This window comes from Aspergillus bombycis (genome assembly GCF_001792695.1).
Source record: "Aspergillus bombycis strain NRRL26010 chromosome Unknown contig00061, whole genome shotgun sequence".
NCBI lineage: Eukaryota > Fungi > Ascomycota > Eurotiomycetes > Eurotiales > Aspergillaceae > Aspergillus > Aspergillus bombycis.
The window spans coordinates 109,830-129,516 of NW_019170063.1; the positions used below are offsets into that span (position 1 = coordinate 109,830).

At 49.7% G+C, this 19,687-nt stretch overlaps 6 protein-coding genes across 6 annotated transcripts; 3 read left to right on the plus strand and 3 right to left on the minus strand.

The window, feature by feature from the left end:
• Positions 1-94: 94 nt before the first annotated feature.
• Positions 95-2,760, plus strand: nip1 (translation initiation factor eIF3 core subunit c; the record flags this gene model as incomplete). The annotated part of the gene is made up of 2 exons (XM_022534911.1): positions 95-425; positions 503-2,760. The coding sequence occupies 2 exons, from the start codon at positions 95-97 to the stop codon at positions 2,758-2,760; spliced, it is 2,589 nt and encodes an 862-aa protein (XP_022387737.1).
• A 666-nt stretch (positions 2,761-3,426) lies between these two features.
• On the minus strand, positions 3,427-4,276 carry ABOM_007783 (ESCRT-II subunit protein SNF8; the record flags this gene model as incomplete). Its single annotated transcript, XM_022534912.1, has 2 exons — positions 3,427-3,739; positions 3,801-4,276. The coding sequence occupies 2 exons, from the start codon at positions 4,274-4,276 to the stop codon at positions 3,427-3,429; spliced, it is 789 nt and encodes a 262-aa protein (XP_022387736.1).
• A 315-nt stretch (positions 4,277-4,591) lies between these two features.
• On the plus strand, positions 4,592-6,201 carry ABOM_007784 (60S ribosomal protein uL30; the record flags this gene model as incomplete). Its single annotated transcript, XM_022534913.1, has 4 exons — positions 4,592-4,608; positions 5,217-5,328; positions 5,519-5,685; positions 5,742-6,201. The coding sequence occupies 4 exons, from the start codon at positions 4,592-4,594 to the stop codon at positions 6,199-6,201; spliced, it is 756 nt and encodes a 251-aa protein (XP_022387731.1).
• Positions 6,202-11,921: 5,720 nt separating this feature from the next.
• ABOM_007785 (ferric reductase family protein) lies at positions 11,922-14,022 on the minus strand (the record flags this gene model as incomplete). Its single annotated transcript, XM_022534914.1, has 7 exons — positions 11,922-12,858; positions 12,906-13,004; positions 13,051-13,238; positions 13,286-13,349; positions 13,396-13,522; positions 13,575-13,825; positions 13,886-14,022. The coding sequence occupies 7 exons, from the start codon at positions 14,020-14,022 to the stop codon at positions 11,922-11,924; spliced, it is 1,803 nt and encodes a 600-aa protein (XP_022387730.1).
• An 847-nt stretch (positions 14,023-14,869) lies between these two features.
• On the minus strand, positions 14,870-16,537 carry ABOM_007786 (putative cysteine synthase B; the record flags this gene model as incomplete). Its single annotated transcript, XM_022534915.1, has 3 exons — positions 14,870-15,406; positions 15,460-16,289; positions 16,345-16,537. 3 exons carry the CDS (start codon positions 16,535-16,537, stop codon positions 14,870-14,872), a joined length of 1,560 nt encoding a protein of 519 aa, XP_022387733.1.
• A 1,009-nt stretch (positions 16,538-17,546) lies between these two features.
• On the plus strand, positions 17,547-19,623 carry ABOM_007787 (putative MFS drug transporter; the record flags this gene model as incomplete). The annotated part of the gene is made up of 7 exons (XM_022534916.1): positions 17,547-17,693; positions 17,748-17,881; positions 17,934-18,727; positions 18,782-18,971; positions 19,032-19,097; positions 19,172-19,225; positions 19,287-19,623. The coding sequence occupies 7 exons, from the start codon at positions 17,547-17,549 to the stop codon at positions 19,621-19,623; spliced, it is 1,722 nt and encodes a 573-aa protein (XP_022387732.1).
• Between the last annotated feature and the right edge of the window lie 64 nt (positions 19,624-19,687).

Consider the following 19,687-nt stretch of genomic DNA (forward strand, 5'->3'; position numbering starts at 1 on the left):
AATTCCACGACCGTGCGTCTCACCACTTAAGGAGACGGCCATTTTTTACACCCCGCGACGCTTTCCGGTCCGAATTACCTGAAAATCCGCCAACATGTCGCGTTTCTTCTACGGTAGCGGTAGCGACAGCGATTCCAGCTCCGATGAGGAGGAGCTTGTCACCGATCACGAGGAGGAGGAGAAGTCTGAGGAGGAATCCAGCGAGGAGGAGGAGGAGACTTCGGAGGAGGAGTCCTCCGATGACGAGGGTGAAACCGGTGCCAATCGTTTCTTGAGGGATGCATCGGAGAGCGAGGAGAGCGAGGATGAGGAGAAAGTAACGGTTGTGAAGAGTGCCAAGGATAAGAGACTGGAGGAACTTGAGGGCATTATCAAGTTGATCGAGAATGCCGAGAAAATCAACGACTGGGCTGTTATCTCGTCAGGTGCGTTGGATATCGGCTGAAAGCTATGGCCGTGTAGGGATAACTCTGGTACATGCATACTGACTCAAAGGATTCAGAGTTCGATAAGCTTAACCGCCAGGTCACCAAGGTCACGCAATCGGGCCCAGTTCCCAGGATCTATGTCAAAGCCGTTGCCGATCTCGAGGATTTCGTGAACGAGGCTGTTACGAAGCAAAAGTCATCGAAGAAGGCGATGAACGCAAGCAACTCCAGGGGTTTCAACGCGGTCAAGCAACGTATCAAGAAGAACAACAAGGAGTACGCCACTCATATCGAGAAGTATCGCAAAGATAAGGATGGCTACATGGAAGGTAAGGAAGAGGAGGCTAAGCCCGCCGTCGTAGCCCCGCGCTTGACCAAGGTTGAGCGCGTTGTCGAGGCACCTGCAGCAGCAATCTCTACTGATGATGGTTTCGCTACTGTTGGCCGTGGTGGCAAGACCCTGCAGTACACCCCAGAGAGCATTCTCAAGCACCTCCGCGTCATTGTCGAATCCAGAGGAAAGAAGAACACAGACCGCCTCGAGCAGATCAAGACCATGGAGAAGCTCCTGGAGGTTGCTCAGACTCCTTACCAGCGCATTCGTATCTACCTTACTCTTCTCTCTACCCGCTTCGACATTAGCTCTACGTCTTCCGCCAACTACATGAGTGTCGACCAATGGAAGCTTGCTGAGAAGGAACTTGCTGCTCTGCTGTCTGTCCTCGAGACCAACCGCGACCATGTTGTCACTGAGGGAGCTGAGGAGTGGGAAGATGATGAGAAGCAACCCCAGGTCAAGCCCGGCGAGACCCTGCACGTCCCAGGCAGCATCGTGTCTCACGTTGAGAGGCTCGACGACGAGCTGACCCGGTCCTTGCAACACATCGATCCCCACACTGCTGAATACATCGATCGTCTGAGCGATGAGAAGCAGCTGTATACCAACCTTGTCCGCGTTCAGGCCTACGTTGAAGGTCTGGTCCAGGCTGAGAAGAGCGATCCGCGTCAAGACAGCCTCAACCGGGTTGTCATGCGCAGATTGGAGCACATCTACTTCAAGCCTTCTCAGGTTGTTACAATCCTGGAAGAGGGTTCCTGGAAGGCACTTCCCTCCGAGTTGGACTCCAAGGTTACTCCTCGTGGAAACGCGAGTGATGTGACAGGACTGGTCCAGACCCTGTGCAACTATCTCTTCACGTACAGTGACGGTATCATCAGGGCCCGTTCCATGCTGTGCCAGATCTATTTCCTTGCCTTGCACGACCAGTATTACCGTTCCCGTGACTTGATGCTCATGTCTCACCTTACCGAGAACATCTCCAACTTCGATGTCAACACCCAGATTCTCTTCAACCGGACCCTGGTTCAAATCGGTCTGTGCGCATTCCGTGCTGGCCTTATCTACGAAGCCCAAAATACCCTGTCCGAAGTGTGTGGCAGTGGCCGTCAGAAGGAACTTCTCGCTCAAGGTATCATCCTCCAGCGTTACTCTACTGTTTCTCCTGAGCAGGAGCGTCTTGAGCGTCAGCGTCAGCTGCCCTTCCACATGCACATCAACCTGGAACTTCTTGAGTGCATCTACCTTACCTCGAGCATGTTCTTGGAAGTCCCTCTCATGGCTCAGACCTCTTCTTCACCCGAAATGAAGCGCCGTATCATATCAAAGACCTTCCGTCGTATGTTGGATTACAATGAGCGTCAAGTATTCACTGGCCCTGCAGAGAACACTCGTGATGGTGTCATCATGAGCGCCAAGTTCCTTGCTGCGGGTGACTGGAAGAAGGCTGCAGAGATGCTCAACTCCATCAAGATCTGGGATCTGATGCCCCAGCCCGACAAGATCAAGGAGATGCTGTCCCAGCAGATCCAAGAAGAGGGCCTGAGAACTTATCTTTTCACATATGCTCCCTTCTACGACAGTCTTTCTATCTCCACCCTGTCAAGCATGTTTGAGCTGTCTGAGAAGAAGATTGCCGCCATAATCAGCCGTATGATATCTCATGAGGAGCTCGCCGCTGCTCTTGACCAGGTCAACGATGCCATCATTTTCCGCAAGGGTGTTGAGCTGTCGCGTCTCCAGTCCCAGATCGTCACTCTTGCCGACAAGTCGATGAACCTTCTGGAGGCCAACGAGAAGACTCTCGAGCAGCGCACTCAAGGCATGGCCAACGCTTTCCAGCGCGATCAGGGCGCCGGCGCCCGTGGAGGCCGTGGCCCTGGACGTGGAGGCCAAGCCCGTGGTGGACCCAGACTGCCAGGCGGCCAACAAGGTCGTCGGCCCGGTGGACAGCAATTCAGCGGTGGTGCATTGGGCGGAGCGATCAAGGCATAAAATTGTTTGTAATGGCATCCCTTTGTTTTCATGGTTCTAATGCTCCTGGAATTTAACTACGTATGATCCCATGTGCTCTTATTATTGACGAATATTTTGTCAATCTCTCGATTATTCTTTTCTTGATACATATGGCATTTCCTCTTTTACAGATAAATCCCCTTTCAGAATTGGACGAAGTGCGGCCGAGAAATAGGTGCTCGAAGCAAAGCAAAAGCAAGGAAACGGACGTAAACATAGACATATTCGGACCAAGAAACTTATTCTAGGTATGTTTTATGTAGAAATACGAATGTGATGGTATATTTATAATTTTCATTCGTATTCTCAGCCAGATAGGACTAGCGATAGAATCCGATTGTTGGGGTTTTACCCGCTGTCCCCAAATATATATATTCCCCGACGTAGTCTAGGGTGGGCAGCGCCCATACACAATACTTCGCCAATCCATCTAGTAATTCATCTGTTCCTCCATTAATCTTTACGCGTCTGCAGCCTCTGATACACCACAACGGTAGCTGTGTATGTTTCAACGTCTATATAAGTGAGGGAGGTTTCGAATTGGTTGAACGAAACCTTGGGTGCTATCTACTCCATCGCCATAAGATCTTTTGAAATAGAGTATCTCTCCTGATCGAAAGAATAGCTTTACCCTAGACAACAGCCTCATCCACTATCGTCAAGTAGATTCTGTGGTGACCAATACTCATTCTCTTCACCTTGGCCATCAAGCCAGACCAGACCGTCTGCCAGAAGGTCATCAATAACAGTCTGCGCCCGAGCCTTTTCCCAATTTAAATTTATTTGCAACATAGATATACTCACGTAGCCAAGGATCTGTATAACCTCGAGCACTGTGGCCTGATCTGTATTAAGCTCCTTAGGGATCGATCGGATGTATTGTTTGCTACCAACGCGGACAATCGAAAATCCAGAGCCCAAAGGTTCCAAAGACTTCACGGCACGTAGAACATCGTCACTAAATTGAGAAGATAGCAATTAGTATACCTTATGTACTGCATGGTTCGAGGGCTCATTACTCAGTTACTTCCAACCCGCTCCCTATAGCCTTGCCTTTGCCTACACGTTTACGGCACTCCTCAACGCCTATCAAGCCTCCATTCTCACTCCTTGTTTCTCGGCAAAGCTCTACTATACGGACGGCCAGCTCGAAGTAGAAGTCATTCATATCCCCGCCCATTATCTGGGTCCAAAAGCTTGCCCCTTCACCCATTCCCTTCCGACCATTCTTGCCTCTGACGTTACTCGCTGCAAGTGGGTCAACACCGATCGCATTGCACATTCGAGCAAACTCTGCACGGAATGAAGGATTTGACTTTATCGTCGAGCTATGCTCTAATGCGAATGTGTGGAGCAATGACTGGAACACGGATAATTGTGCCTGCAGGGAGGAGAGATGCGTGGAACGTAGATTGGCGCCATGATTGGCGTAGGATTGGCTAGCCTGGGAGCGGTTTGCGAAGGCGCCTAGCCCGACACCTCGACGCGATGCCATGGCAATTTATAGTCTAGGATAGCTATTAGGTAGAGAGGAGGGACGTGGGGTATGGAGAACATTAAGATTGGCGTCATGTCATCGGTTATCGCCAGCGCCTTATCGGAGGCGGTCAGCTGACAGGTCTCTGCCCTAAGCAGATCACCCAGAAGGGGAAGGTCGTTGTCCTGAGGGAGGCTAGCCGTTTATGGGCTAGCGCATTGACCCACCCACAAACTCGTTTTTCTTCAACTCGAAGCAATTTTCTTTTTGAACTTCTTCCAGTACGACAGCATTCGCCAACCGCCCATCTCGCGAACTCAACGGACCGTCGCAATGGCCTCTACTGCTACGTATGATACCCTTTAGCGGATGCCCTTTCGGTTGCTTCGCTTTATGAGCTTGTAAGGGTTGAAGTTATAGTCGTCCTTCTCGCTGGAGATGCTGCGATCAGAAACGGTCGCTGGGCACCAGCTCGATTTTTCCCGTGACATCTGTCTCCCTCCATGGACTTGCGCCTCAGTAATATGAGCACGAGATGATGGATTGGGTTCACAACCGTCTGGGGTATTGAGGCTGAAAGCCATAGCTGCTTTCTCCTTGAAAGAAATTGTTGCGAGCTGCGTTTCCATCTGAGTAGACCCGAAATGGTTTGACAAGGATGGGACGAACGGCGTCAACACTATTTTCCTGAGCGTTATGTTCGGGGCCTTGTCGGATGAGAATTCTATGATTGTCGCTGTCATCGCCGAGTTGCGAACCCATGCTGAAAATGCATGACTAGTTAGCAACTTTCCATTACCGGCTGGCGCGCCCTTCATGTCTCACTGATTAAATACATGTCGTCGAGTGCTTCTTTATTTCTTGCCTTCAGTTGAGAATGCCGCGCTATAGCTGCAGTTCTTACACTCGGCGAATATATGCATATTTTTGCATGGACAGACTAAACTGACCTTAACAGCACCGTCCCCACTCAGGACCATGTCCTCGTCCCCGAGACTCTCCTGAAGAAGCGCAAGAGCCAGGAGCAGGCTCGCGCTGTCGCCCGTGAGGAGGCCGAGAAGAAGAAGGCCGTGAGTATTCACTTTTTTTTTTTTCCCTTTCCCTTTTCACATAAACGGGTGATGATAGCAACCACTACGCGACTAGACCATCGGTCGATGCTGTCGCTTCTGTTAACCATCTTTCGGGGCTGACGTTAACTCTACCACTATCTTTGTCATGAATACCTTGGTAGAATTCTCGCTAACAGAGAATGTATAGGCCAACAAGGAGAAGCGTGCCACTATCTTCAAGCGCGCCGAGTCCTACGTCAAGGAGTACCGCGATGCTGAGCGTGAGAAGATCCGCCTTGGCCGCGTTGCTCGCAAGGATGGTAGCTTCTACGTTGCCGAGGAGCCTAAGCTTGTCTTCGTTATCCGTATCAAGGGGTGAGTTTTTGTGGCTTGTCCATTGCAGAAGATCAGGCGACTAACTATTGCCACAGTATCAACAAGATCTCTCCCCAGCCCCGCAAGATCCTGCAGCTCCTCCGTTTGCTCCAGATCAACAACGGCACCTTCGTTCGCCTTACCAAGGCTACCCAGGAGATGCTGACCATCATCAACCCCTACATTGCCTACGGTTACCCCAACCTCAAGAGCATCCGTGAGCTCATCTACAAGCGTGGTTACGGAAAGGTCAACAAGCAGCGTGTTGCCATCTCCGACAACCAGATCATCGAGGAGAACCTCGGCAAGTACGGCATTGTCTGCGTTGAGGATCTGATCCACGAGATCTACACTGTTGGCCCCAACTTCAAGCAGGCCAACAACTTCCTCTGGCCCTTCAAGCTCTCCAACCCTACTGGTGGCTTCCACAAGCGCAAGTTCAAGCACTTCATCGAGGGTGGTGACTACGGTAACCGTGAGGAGAACATCAACGCCCTCATCCGCCAGATGAACTAGATTCGCCTCCTTTGGGCGATTGGTGTTCGTACTGGGACAAGGACTATGACGGCATGATGGTCTGATTTAGTACAAAAATGAAAAGCTTGACGCACTCTATAGCTTGATACCCTAAACGTTTTGATTTCTGTTTGGTAATCTTCCTGCCTGGTAAACCTCGTAGAGTCTTCCAACCTTTGTACTCCGGAGTATGTTCACACAAATTTTCCCCCACCGTCCCCCCACCATAGAAACACAGCAACGATGTCTCCGAAGAGTTTTCTAACTTCACGACAAGCATTGCCCACCCATGAACATCAGGAGATCAAGTTGGATCCTTCGGTGAAGCAACTTGAAGTGGTATGTTAAATTGTACGGACACCGCATACCTTTCTATCTTTCGGAGTCGAATCTTGCACGACTTTGGGTTGTATATGTATTCTAGTCTATCCCAGTCTTGAAGTAATATCTACTGTGATACGAACCGGTTACTCAAAGTATAGATTAAATTTAGCTGCATAGAGCTTCTTGGCTATGGTTTGCCCCTATCTAGGTTCGATAGCGTAAGAACAGCACGCCTCCACAGTACTAAGAAGCCCTCCCGCTAAGCGCCCATCCTCCTGCTTCCTTCGAGGACGCCCCGTTTGTTTTCACGAGGAGTCTTTCCTGGCTCCGGCTGAGATCAGGTCTACGGTACGACAGTTGATCGGGTCTAACCCTAGCCTAGTAAAGTATACATCGGCACCCAGCTGCTCTTGGCCGCGATCGTCGTAAAACCTCCCCCCCTCCCCGACAGCATATTTAGTGGCATAGAGTCGCGCACCTTGCCCGCTCAATTTGCAGAAAGTAGGATAATAGGCCTTGTAGTAGCCACCAAGGAATACCCCGAAAGGTGAACTTTCATCCTTGCCGCGTAGCCGAGCCATCATCCTAACCTGAGTTAACATGACCGTCCGATGAAAGACTACTGGGGGTAACAGGGTTCAACTCACGCGAACAAGTTTCCATCCGGCATAGACTCACCGTCATTGACCCGAGGAGTCACGATCACTTGCTGAGTCTTCTCGTATTGGTCTGGGTCAAAGCCGAGGAACCGGCCCATGGCGTCAAATGCATACAGACCCGATTGGGGGTCAACCGTTCCCCACGGCTCACTCACTTCGTTCTTCTCCCCATCCTTGGCCAGGTAGAGGTAGCCATCCGTCCCAGTGACTAGGTACGAGGTTTGATTCCTGTCCATAATAATCGACCACCACTTTGGCTGGTCGTTACCCCCAAGGTTGCGGGCGAGGTCTCGCACTTGGGTCTGCGTATTGACATTGAGTTGGCTTGCTCCACCAAAGTGCTTTTCGGTGTCCGAGACGACCGTGCGGTCAGGCTTCACAGCATCTCTATCGAACCCCTTCGAGCTAACGCATCCTAAGCTTTTGTCGAAAGTGAGTCTGTTATCAACTTCCAGATTGTACTGGTTGAATGTGTTAATCTCCATCTTATTTTTAGAACCCATGTGGAGTTCAACCCCGGGGCAGGTGGACCTTTCGCTAACCAAGGTTCCTGCGGACAAATAAAACGATGGAGTATCGATGAGAGCGACAGTTGATTTAAACGTTCCGTTTAGCACATCGAGGCCTAGCTCGAGCCCAATAGGAAATCCCATCGCAGCGGTGGCCTGCATGAGGCCCTGGGTTTGGGCTCTGGGCACAAACGATGGCCTCAGCCCATCGATAATCTTGCTATTCCCCTCGTCCCTGAGGTCAAGGAGCGCCCGCCCTTTGCTGAGGGTAACTACCCCCCCAACAAGTGCTTCAGCCGTGCCATCGATATCTAAGTTCAGTGCTGACGCGAAGGTCACCTCCGAGCCCAGAATAAAGAGGCCTGGGATTGTAACAAGGCCCACGCGGGTTGCATTCAGCTGCCGTTTGACTGCCACGGAGCTGAATTTACCGTCAACGGTAATACCTAGATGGGCAGAGACCTTAATTTCCGATGTGCTGTCGACCACAAATGAGCCGTTGGTCAATCCGTGAGCAAGGTGAAAACTGAATCTGCCTTCTATAGTGAATTTTCCTTCAATACCACACTTGACACAACTAATCATGAGGCCCGTGTCCTTTTTTTTCCGGTTTGTTCCGTCGTACTTGCGTATCAGATACCCATGTTCCCCTAGTGTGAGAGGTCCCTTGCCGCTTGGTCCAGGCTGAAGAAATTCATGAAGGTCGTAGTCATATTGATAGAAATGGTCGTAACCCTTTGTGAATTTCTCGTAGAAAAACCCAACACCATGAGCCACTATCTGGCTAATGACCCCGGAGACTTGACCAACTAAAGAGCTGCGGGCTTTCTAGAAAGCCAATCAGTACCATTCAGGTGAGAGAATTAGGGGGCCAAGGGAATCAAGTAGTGGATAACAAGAACATAAAGGATCACACACGGAATAGCATAGCGCAGAAGAGAGGCAAAAAGGCGAGGGATTACGTACCTCAGTAGCTTCCTTGACAGCACCAAAGGGATTCGCATTAAAGTCCGCTTGGACAAGAGAATTCGAGCGAGCCATTTGGCTATGAAGATCCCGCCTCATCATCGTCCCATTCAGACCGACCGGGTCAATGGGAGGAATAGGCGCCTGAGGGTTAACATGAGTAGTATTAAAAACTCCTTAGCCGCAGCCATGTTATGCTCGATATCCATAGTACTAGTACTGTTCGACATGGGCCCCGAAGTAGTCCCAGCACGCTTGACATGGCCCTTGATCTGTAGAGCTCGCCTCTTCTGCGCGCTATCCTCGTACGTACCCCAGGAAACCTCCCCCGACTCTACAGCATCTGGGTCGTCGATTGGAGCCACAGGAACCGACAAACAAGTTGCACCAACACTGGTGGCTGGCTGGGAGACGCGAAAGTAGCTCCGTTTGTGGCCGGTAGTGTCACCACATCCGAGGTGGTAGGTAACTAGCTGGAAAGCTCCTGTTTTGGCGTCCGCCTTCCAAGTCTCCAGGACAATTGCCTTGGCTTGTTCAGTTGTGAAGCAGACTTCAATGGAATTAACACCACACCGGATGCTTTTCAGATGGTCTGAATGATCGAACACCACCGTAGGGTGGTTGAATGTGACTTGAATCTGGGAGTGCTTCGAACCATGGATGGCCTCTTTCATGAATTGTGAATGTCAGAAAAAGAAAATGTCAAGGCACAGTACGCTGCAGGGTGGCTCACGTTATTGAACAGCAGGAACGGACTCGACAGTCCTTGGTCCACGACAGACCCCCACAGTGTACCATCGAGATTGATACCCCCGACAAACCGACTGCCGCCCAATATTGTCTGCGTGGCTGTTACTCCGCCGAGGGAATGGCTAATGATAGTTACTCGATCAAGAGGGAGGATATGCAGGTTTCCCAGGGACAAGGGAATAAGTCTCTGACCACTTTTTCGTCGTGGATTTGATCAAGTAGAAATATCATGTCTCGAACACGAGCATTCATGGATGACCCGTATTCTGCGTCTGTACTGATGTTTCCGAGTACGCCGAGAACCGTGTCGCCATCGGGATATTCCACGATGTCGGCATCATACGGGTGGTCAACGGAGACGACGGCAAACCCGCTACTGGGAATATCCTGTAGCAGCGATGTGTACATCAATCTCGAGGTTCCCACAGCTGGTGTGAAAAGCACGACTGGATAATCTCTCTGGAGACTGGAAAGTGGTGGCTGCTCCTGCTGCTGTGTCTGCGTCTGGATGCGAAGGGACTCGAACGTTCCTGGAGGTGGTCCAAGTGACTGGAAACTCTCGTCTTCATGCCTGGCTGTTGCATTCGGAATGTATGGTGTAGAGAGTACACTTCCGCAATTGACGAGTGTAAAGGTGGTGACCATGATAGAACGGTTACTTCTGGGGTCAAATGGATCGGCTCGAGACTGGTCGACTAGTCCACTTGCATGAAGCGTGACGTCGCATGGCCCGGTGCTTGAAGGAAGAGGGATGATTGCCGTTTGCCCTAAGCCGATGAGAAACAAATAAACGGAGCATAGGGTCCCCTTTCATTCTGACGGCTTCTTGACGACGAGGATTAACAGAAAGCATACATATGATAAGATGGAATCATCAGCGGGAATTCAGCGGCAAACCATCTTGTATTTATACTTGACTAGTCCGAGGCCGTGGCTGATGACCCAGCCCCTATGTAGATGTCATTATTCGGAGTATTTGGTCTTTTCTTTGCCCGACAAGAGGACCTTGACGTTGACGACGGGCCTCACAGGAGACTGATATCCACCATGACGTCTCACAATACCACTCATAAATTTGCCTATCTGTGATGTATTGCCACATACGAGATCGGTCATATACCTGGAAGCTACACGGTAACATTGGAACAACTATTCTAAGCTTCAGGAAGGAAACAGATTCTAAGAAGTGAACTATGTACCAGGTAGTTACTGCTCGGTAAGTAACTGAAGAGAACGAACGGTAATATAGCCATTCTCTTGATTCCACTGGAAGCTGGATGGCATACGAGGCATTCATTTTAATGATTGTATAGCGGGTCACCTAAATGATGACCGCCTCCGAGAGATCTCAGGCCTACTAGTCCGGGGGCTACAGGCAGCCTAGGGCCACGAAAGGATTGAGGAACGAGCAAACTGACAAACCCTAAGACCTCCAGTATGCGTAATGATTCCACTATCAGAGGCAATAAATGTCTCACTAAGAAAAGATATGTTCATCGTCAACAGCCGATTCGAATCAGCTGTTCCAATATGCGATACGCTTATGCAAAAAGCAAAAAGCAAAAAAAAAAAACCCTGTTGAAGGCCTTGCCTCGCTGAAAATCCAAGACTCTCCAAGTAGGCAGTCTCTAAGGCCTCCGAACACCATCTCTAGTCTCTACGAGGACGGTGCATGTTAAGCATGATTAGCTTCGAGCTAGCTCCATGCATTTCCCCATCCCCTGTCGCCCTTCGGCTACAATGCCACTTCTCTTTTGCAAGGCCAAGTTAGATGTATGCGCCAATTATTGTTTTGAGGATGACCTCGCTCCAACTGGCCCGACCCAAGCTGACCCGAATTATCCGAGCGCTACTCCCAGGTGGAGAAAGTAGTAACACCGACCATGTTTTTGGCACCGACGAGATATCAGTCACTAGTTAACGCAGGAAGATGACTTAGCAATGATTAGTCTGGTCGAGGACTCGCTGCCGGAAGTTACGGTGAGCCTATCCTTGCCGGATATACATTTATGAAAGGCATTAAGCAATACTAGAAGAAACCCAAGGATCCGGTCAGCTAATTTCTAATCCTTGAAAATTCTGCAGGATCTCACATATTCATCTATGTTGCTTGTATGTAGAATACTGAGAGCTACTAGCCATCGAAAGCTGCTACGTACAAGCCATAACTTTATACTATAGCTAGTAGTACTTCGGAGATGTTCGCCCAGAAAGCTGTCAGTGTTGTCCCCGGAGAGTAAAAATAAAACACTCTAAGATTATTTCCGGCATAAGCTATAGTCATCCGGGACTAACTAAAGCTCCTGGTATATATTTACTAAGTAGTCAATTAAAAGTATAAAGGGTATATAGAGTACTTCTGTAGTGCCATCACAAAAGTGGTGGCATCTGAATTGGATAACAGAACCTAACTCGCAGCGAAACATTTCACTCATACACCAATGACCCGAGACACAAAAAATGAACACTCACGAAAACGGTTCAGTATGCAAATAGACCTCAGCACCTCCTCTCACGCCCGCTTTTGCGCCTCAGCAGCCGCATTCCGAACGTCATGTAGCATGGAGGCAGGACCGCACGCAAAGATAGCGATCCTGCGGCTACCCATGGTTGACGTAGCTGTATCGACAATATGAGGGAGGTTAGGCCGGGGACCATGTCGAATTGTGCTCACGTGCTGGTCTATTGCTGCAGTACCACTGCCTTTCTCTGATAAGGCAGGCTCAACCTCATCGGTGATGTCGTTGGATGGCTCTTTGGCTCCTGGTGCAGACACCGGCGTTTGGACATGCTCCAACGAGGTGTCATGAATGGAGACAGATACTCTTTTGGCTGGCATGTCGTGCATGGAGACCCTGTCCTCAATCTCCTCCCTGTACCACTCGGCTACGTCGGCATTCCGCGTGGCGAAAACGACTTGAATATCTCGTTGCTGGAGATCTGGCATATTTCCATACACCCTAAGAGCTTCTTCGACGATAGCTAGAGAAAACCCACCGCCGGAGCCACCCGCGATGACAAGAGCCGTATCGAATTCGGCGGGAGTAGCAGTATCAGATATCCCGCCATAGGGCCCTTCCAAAAACACGGTCTGGGAGAACACGGGGCTTTTAGCCGCTATCTTTGCCAGACGTGCCGTGATGCCATGGTGCGGCTTGACGTAGAACACGATCTCAGATGCCTTGCCGACCTTGTCCGGGTCATGTGACAGAGAGCAGATGGTGAACGGGTGCGCTGTGAGGCAGTGCAGGCCGAGCTGTGGGCTCACGAATCGAATGAAGACGTGCTGACCTGGTCGCCAAGACATGATTGTCGGGATCCTGATGCGTACAAAACCGCAAGGGAGCAGGTCAATTGTGGCTGCGTGACGGCCGTTGATGAGATGCGTGCGGGTCCATGCTGCAACAAGACTAAAGAGATATACTGCACCTCCGGCAACAAAATAGTCCCTACAGCGGTTAGCGGACTGTATGTTTTCCGACTTAGAAGAGCTTACCAAGATGTAAGGCGGAAATCACAGTGAAAGAAGAAAAAGAGAAGGAAGAGTAGTGCAACTAGGAAGTGTGTTGCCTTGAAAAATTCATAATACCGGTTGCTATAATTGATTAGTGATGTTCGACGTTTGATAGGTGTGAGCTTACCGAATAGATGGCAAGGACATGAATGTCAGATACGCCTGTGGAATTAAGGTCGCAACCCCAGTCCAGTAGACCACGCTGGTGTTCCATTTCTCGACCATCTGCCCTTTCCAGATATTGAAGACTATGAACGGGAACGTATGTATCAAAGCCAGGACAAACATGGCATAACTGGTCCAATAGTGGTAGACCTAATCGGTTAGCCATGCTATATAATTTCTAGCCTTTATTAAAATACCTGAAGCTTTTCATGAGACACTCCAGTCAATGCTGATATCAGGTTGGCTTTGGCGCCCAGAGCCCTGCGCTGGTCAGCATCGGATATTGGACAAGGGTTAAGGTACCCACAGCACAAAAGGCAGTAATGCCAATGCCATCCATCCAGTGCGAGTTGCGATAGGCGGACTGTTTCCATAAGAGACTGTGCCATCTTTCGAGTTGGGCCAGTAGTAAGGTCTAGGACCGAGCGTCATGGCTATATCTGCATCAGCAATATGAAACCCATGGAGCGAACTAGGGGTGCCAACCAAAGAAAAAGATTGTGCCTATGATACCCAGGAGAATCACGCCCAACGACGGAGAGCAATACCGAATTGCAGGTAGTTGATAACCTTTGTATGTGAGGTATCGCCCAATGGCCGTCGTTTTCCGCCATATGCCGCTTCGTTTTGCTCGTACTGGTGCGTACTTGGAGAGAAAATGGACGATTGTAAAGGAGCCGATAGTCGCACAAAGGAAATACACTGTGTTTAATGAATAGACGTGGTCTGCTTCGTACCTGTACCGGGTCCAATCATCAGCAGGGGATTTCTAATATTGGTAGAGAAAGAGAAAGTACCAGTATCTCCAGTACCCTGACCGATAGGCACATTGCTCCGGTGTCATTTTGCATGTATCGGCTCTGGACGAGTGGAACATGACCGGCATATCCAGCCATGGCAGGCCGCCGCTGGACTTTTCATCCATGGACATCATCGTGACGGTTGCACGGCACGAAGCTCATCACAGTCTGAGAGACCAGGTTTGTACCGATGATTATATGTAGATGCCTGCACTAACAAGGGAGGACTTCTGCAATAGGATGTTTTTTTTTTTTTTCGTTTTATGAAAACGTTCCAAGCAAGGAAAAGATGGGCAATAGAGCGAAGGCAAAATATCGAATAAAAATCTTCAAGATGAGCTGTATCGGGGGACGTGTCAGATGGTGAATTCCTCCACTTCCAAACTCACTTTAGCACCGACATGATTGCACCATCCATGCGAGACTGGGTATGTGTCACCGATGCATGCATTGATCATCCCCGTGGCCTCGATTTACAATCCTCATCGCAACTGCCGCAGCCGTGTTAGGGTTGCAACATTCCTTAGCTGCTGATTGGCCGGAAGAGGCTGGGGATGCTCGCAATTGAGCAAATTTCTGGAATTTAGCGTCGTGTGGTGTCTCCCTGCACCGATTGAAATGCCGATCAGGTCAATTAAATCTCACGCACAGATACGCATGCAATTCTAGGAGTGAGCACATTTGCGTTGGATTCAATGGTCTAACATTTTGTTTGCAATTTTCAGCGAACAACTCAAATCTCATGGGATGTTCGATTGTAAACGGATCCTATACGGAACTACAACTCGAGAGTAAGAGACATCGGTTCCACGGAGTCAGTTGATGCAATAATCGTAATCATCATGTAAGTGAAAGCGTCATAACATGCCAAACAAAGGATGAAAGGCAAAAAAAATAACAGAATGAGAAAAAAAAGAAAAAAAGATACATCGTTGATCCGAACTTATCAATCCATGCCCCTTCCAGCTTAGCGTCCAGTGGTTAATTTGTTGATACGGACAGTTCCGTCGTGGTTGCCGTTGGATATGTGCTCTTCTCCACCGACTCAACTCCACTGCTACCCCATAGCCCGTGGTCTTTCAGAGCTTGGTATCCTCCCCGAAGGCTGTCAGCCACGATGCCCTTGGCCCGCAGCACACTGGTGGCCACCCGGGCCGTGTCTCCATTGTAGCAGATCACTAGCACATGATGGGACTCCAGCTTGGTGATTACACTCGGGTCCTTGAACATTGCTTCTAATTCCAGCCACTGTGCCTCTAGCACAGTGGGATCCGAGAACGGCCTCGCTGTGTGTGAGTCGAGACTCCGCAAGGGAATATTGACGGAGCCGGGAAGATGCCATGAAGCAAAGTCCGCCATTGTTCTCAAGTCTAGGACGCAGCACAGGGGCCTCAGCTTGATGTCACTTAGAAGACATTCCGACAAAACGCTAGGGGTATTGTAAAAATGAGTGAAAAGAACGACGGGGCTTCGCTCCCAGCTCTCGTCGTAGCGATATAGATCAACTTTAGTAAGTCCCTGGCGGCGAGTTAGTACATGGGAGTAGTGAGATAGAGTTACATTGAACTCACTTCATTTTGAATGGGGTGGAACTTGTCAGCTCCCAATTTTTGGAAATACTCCCCAATGTATTGATATGGCAGGTCACAACATAAAAAGACACAATGAATGGAACCATCAGGTCCTGCAAGGTCGGACAAGGTACCAGCTGCCTTGCGCTTTTCCAACATCTGAAAGAGACCTTGCAGGTTGAACCCAGACGAAGGGCCACAGACAATGCCTTCACGGCAAAGGTCCAGCGACAATGAAAAGGAGTCCGACGAATTGACTTCCTCAATCACATCAACGGCTGCTTTCCAGGGGAACTCCACGGGTTTCATCAAGGCGAACGACCTTGGGCCGGGAACACGATCGCCAGGGGCTGTGCACACGCCCAGACGGAGTACCGATGGCTTCGCTTCCTTGAAGTATGTGCCCAATCCGGTCATTGTTCCGGATGTCCCCATGCCTGCGCAAAGAACATTTATTTCAGGGAGCTGTTTGTAGATCTGGGGCCCCGTCCAGCGAATGTGTGATTTCCAGTTGTTGTCGTTCTCGTATTGGTTTGGGTTGAGGACACTGTCCGAATCGATTGCCATCCTCCGGGCACTCTGGATACCGCCACGCTCGTCATACGGTTCGGGTTGGGAGGGCCCGCCAAAAAGTGTGATATTGAGCCCAAAAAACTGCATCAGCTGGAGCTTGGCCTCACTTGTCTTATTGCTCAGGAATGCACGCGTGTCTTGAATTCCATGCATGACTCTGGCGATCATAGACATTGAGATCACCGTAGACCCGGAGCTGTACTCGATAATAGTGTTTGTTTTGCCAGGGGTCACACTGGTCTCGAGCATGTTCATCGCTACATTATTAGCGTATGCCCCTTGAGGATTCACTATATGGCGTATTGTACGTACCTGGCATGGCCTTGACATTGTTTGCTGGGTGCATCGTCATCATTTTGGCATAGATTCTTACACCATCGTGATAATATGGATTGAGATGTTCTGGAAGCTCAACTAGAGGGAGTGGAGGTTGGCAATCAGGATCAAAGTACTTCTTGAGGGAATCACGCCCGAAGTATACATTGCGTTCGTTGAGATTGGCCATTTTCCTGACTTGAATGGATGCTACCAAAAATGAAAGAAATGTCTGCCAGTAGACCTATAATACATAAGAAACGGCAAGGAGGGACGGCCTCTAAGTTATACTCCTGCAGGATGCATAAACCCCTCCTTGACGAAATCTCTTACATTTAACTTTAGCAAACCAGATTGCTACAGGGTCAAAGGCAACGACCCACCCCCATGGCGTTATTGTTCTCGTTCTAAGAACATAATTCTCCTTTTGAGGAAATGACTGGCCCCTTTCGACAATGAAGATCGTATCCGCTTGGTATAAAACGTGGATATTGGCTGGATAATGCATAAGCCGATGCTGGATAGCGCTATGGAGTCACATACATCGGGTAGGAAATAGTATGTGATTCGTACATATGGCAGAGATTTCCTTCCCCCAGGGTGCGAGGACAAGACAAGATCTTCACAGCCATTAAACTCAATGCCTCCCATAATTCCTTCATTACCGGTCATTGTGATGCTGGTCACTGCCAGTCCATAAGCTCGAGGCTTGTGAAGACCAATCCACGGGCAAAAGTCACTCACAAGGTCCCTGGTCAGGGTCTGATTGACATACAAAAAGCACGCAGGTCCTCACAATCTGCACGCTTTCTATCAGGTTCTGGACTTGTTGTTTTCTTGGCGACAGGCCTGTGTGAGTACCTTGATGAGTCCTTTTGAGCAAGTTGTGGAACACTGGCGCTGATCATTTCCTTAGCCCTAATCGACTAGCGGCAGCGTTTCACTCTTGTCTTTCTCCATCCCGTCAACGGAGCCGGAATTGATGATTCGTCATTTTTTACAATCATGGGCTACTTTATTTTTGCTGCAAAGCGATCTTCACCATCTCCATCTGAGGATCCGCTCGCTTAGAATTGCCCAGAATGTGACTCCGATTTAGGATGGTCGTATTCTTCGTCGTTTAAAGGCATGTGCCGGTTCTCGTCACTATACCTCACTTCCCCCCCACGCCCGATAGCTTCGAAATACTTCTGAGCACCATGTCAGGAGCAGTACTCAATTCGGACAAGCCTCCACGCTCGTCAGACTCCTCGGGGACGGCCGTCGCAGAGACCAGTGGGGAGACGAAGACACCCCATGCCTTCAATGAACAGACAAATTATGTCCCGAAAAGCACCATTATTACGGTACGTATACTAATAGCCACAAGAAGTTCTATCTTCGGCTGACAATGTTATCAGATATTCTTAGCATGCTCGACAGTCGACCTCATAGCATTGATGGACCAGACCACTCTGGCCTCCAGTTTGTCAATCATTGGAAATGCCTTGGATGCCAGTGATAAAGCCTCTTGGATATCTGGAGGATACTTTGTGTACGTGATGAACCAATCTGAGATCCCTTTGCGGGCGGCTAACAATCAGTAGCACCTCGACCTGTTTCCAGCTCATATACGGCCGCCTTTCAGACATATGGTCTCGCAAACTCGTCCTTTTCGTCGGACTCGGCATCTTCTTCATCGGTTCACTGGCAGCATCGCTTTCGCAGACAGCCACACAGCTCATAGTCTTTCGTGCCTTTACTGGTGTAGGTGGTGGTGGGTTGATGACCGTGGCCCAGATGATTGTTAGCGACGTGGTTCCGCTCCGTGAAAGGGGCAAATACCAGGGGATCCTGGGTGCAGTAGTAGCAATCGCCAATGGAATCGGACCTGTCATCGGCGGTGCATTATCCTCCATCAACGAGGATTCATGGAGATGGATCTTCCGACTGAATCTCCCACTCACGGCAATCACAACCCTCTGTGTGCTGTTCTTCATGCCTCTACGGAAGGTAACAGGGGACTGGAAGATGAAGCTCAAGGCAATTGATTTCGTCGGTGCATTTCTCGCACTAGGCAGTACCGCGGTCCTGCTTTTGGGTTTGACGTGGGGTGGTGGTGAATACCCTTGGGCTTCGGCCCATGTCATTGCCACGATTGTGGTAGGGTTTGCCGTGGCCGTTGGGTTCGTGCTCTGGCAATGGAAGGGAGCAACATACCCGCTCGTACCGATGCATATATTCAAATCTCGGATTGTGAATGGTGCGTGCTTGACTATGTTTATAAACGGGTGGAATTTCCTCGTCCAAGTGTACTATATCCCAACCTTTTATCAGCTGGTGTTCGGGTATTCCACTGTGAAAGCCGGTGCGATGCTTTTGCCTGTAACATTGATGCAGAGTATGTCTCTTCCATATCCCTTATCTGGACAGTTCCAACTGACGAAGGTATCAGCTGTTAGTAGTACCGTCTCAGGCCTTGTTGTCCACTGGGTAGGCCGTTATAGGGAGTGTATTCTCTTCGGTTGGATGATCTGGGCCGTTGGACTGGGTTTGTTCTCGACTCTAGATCAATCATCCGGCTTGGGAAAACAGATCGGTTACGGACTCTTGACTGGTGTTGGGGTGGGAAATACATTACAACCGTAGGTTCCGCCGAACATGAGAAGTGTGCAAAAGAATAATCTGACACTGACCTGCCCCAGCTCCCTGATCGCTGTCCAAGCAGGAGTTGAACGGAAAGATATGGCAGTCGTGACCTCCTTTCGGAAGTACGCCTACCACAATCCCACATATCAATTAACAAAAAGTTGCTGGAAGATGAAAACAGGCTAACAAAACCCAGTTTCGTAAGGAACCTTGGTGGCACGCTCGGCCTGGCCGTCGCCGGAACCATCATGTACGTACCGACAACCTGACTTAGGTAGCGGAACACCAACTAACCCTTGCTTTACGAATAGAAACAATCTCATCACAAGCTCGATCTCCTCGCTGGGCCTCACACCGGCTGAAACCCGCTCTTTCCTATCGAGCCCTCAAAACTACCTCTCCAAACTACCCCATGAAGAAGCAGAACATGCTCGGTCCCTATTGATCCCGGCTTACCGAAAGGGGTTCCGGATTATATTTCTGATCGGTACCGCATTGGCTGCCTTTGCGTTCGTTCTGGCCTTTTGGCTGATGCCCCAGGTGACTTTGAATCGGGCGGACGATGAGAAGTTGAAGGAGGAGGGAAGGAAAAGGGTTAAGGGGGAGGGAAACAGTGACAAGGAGGTAGTTGACAATGAGAGAAGATGATATACCGAGTAGCTGGCCTGGGGATCTTTTCTTTCATACCTAAGACTTCATTCCGTGCATAGAC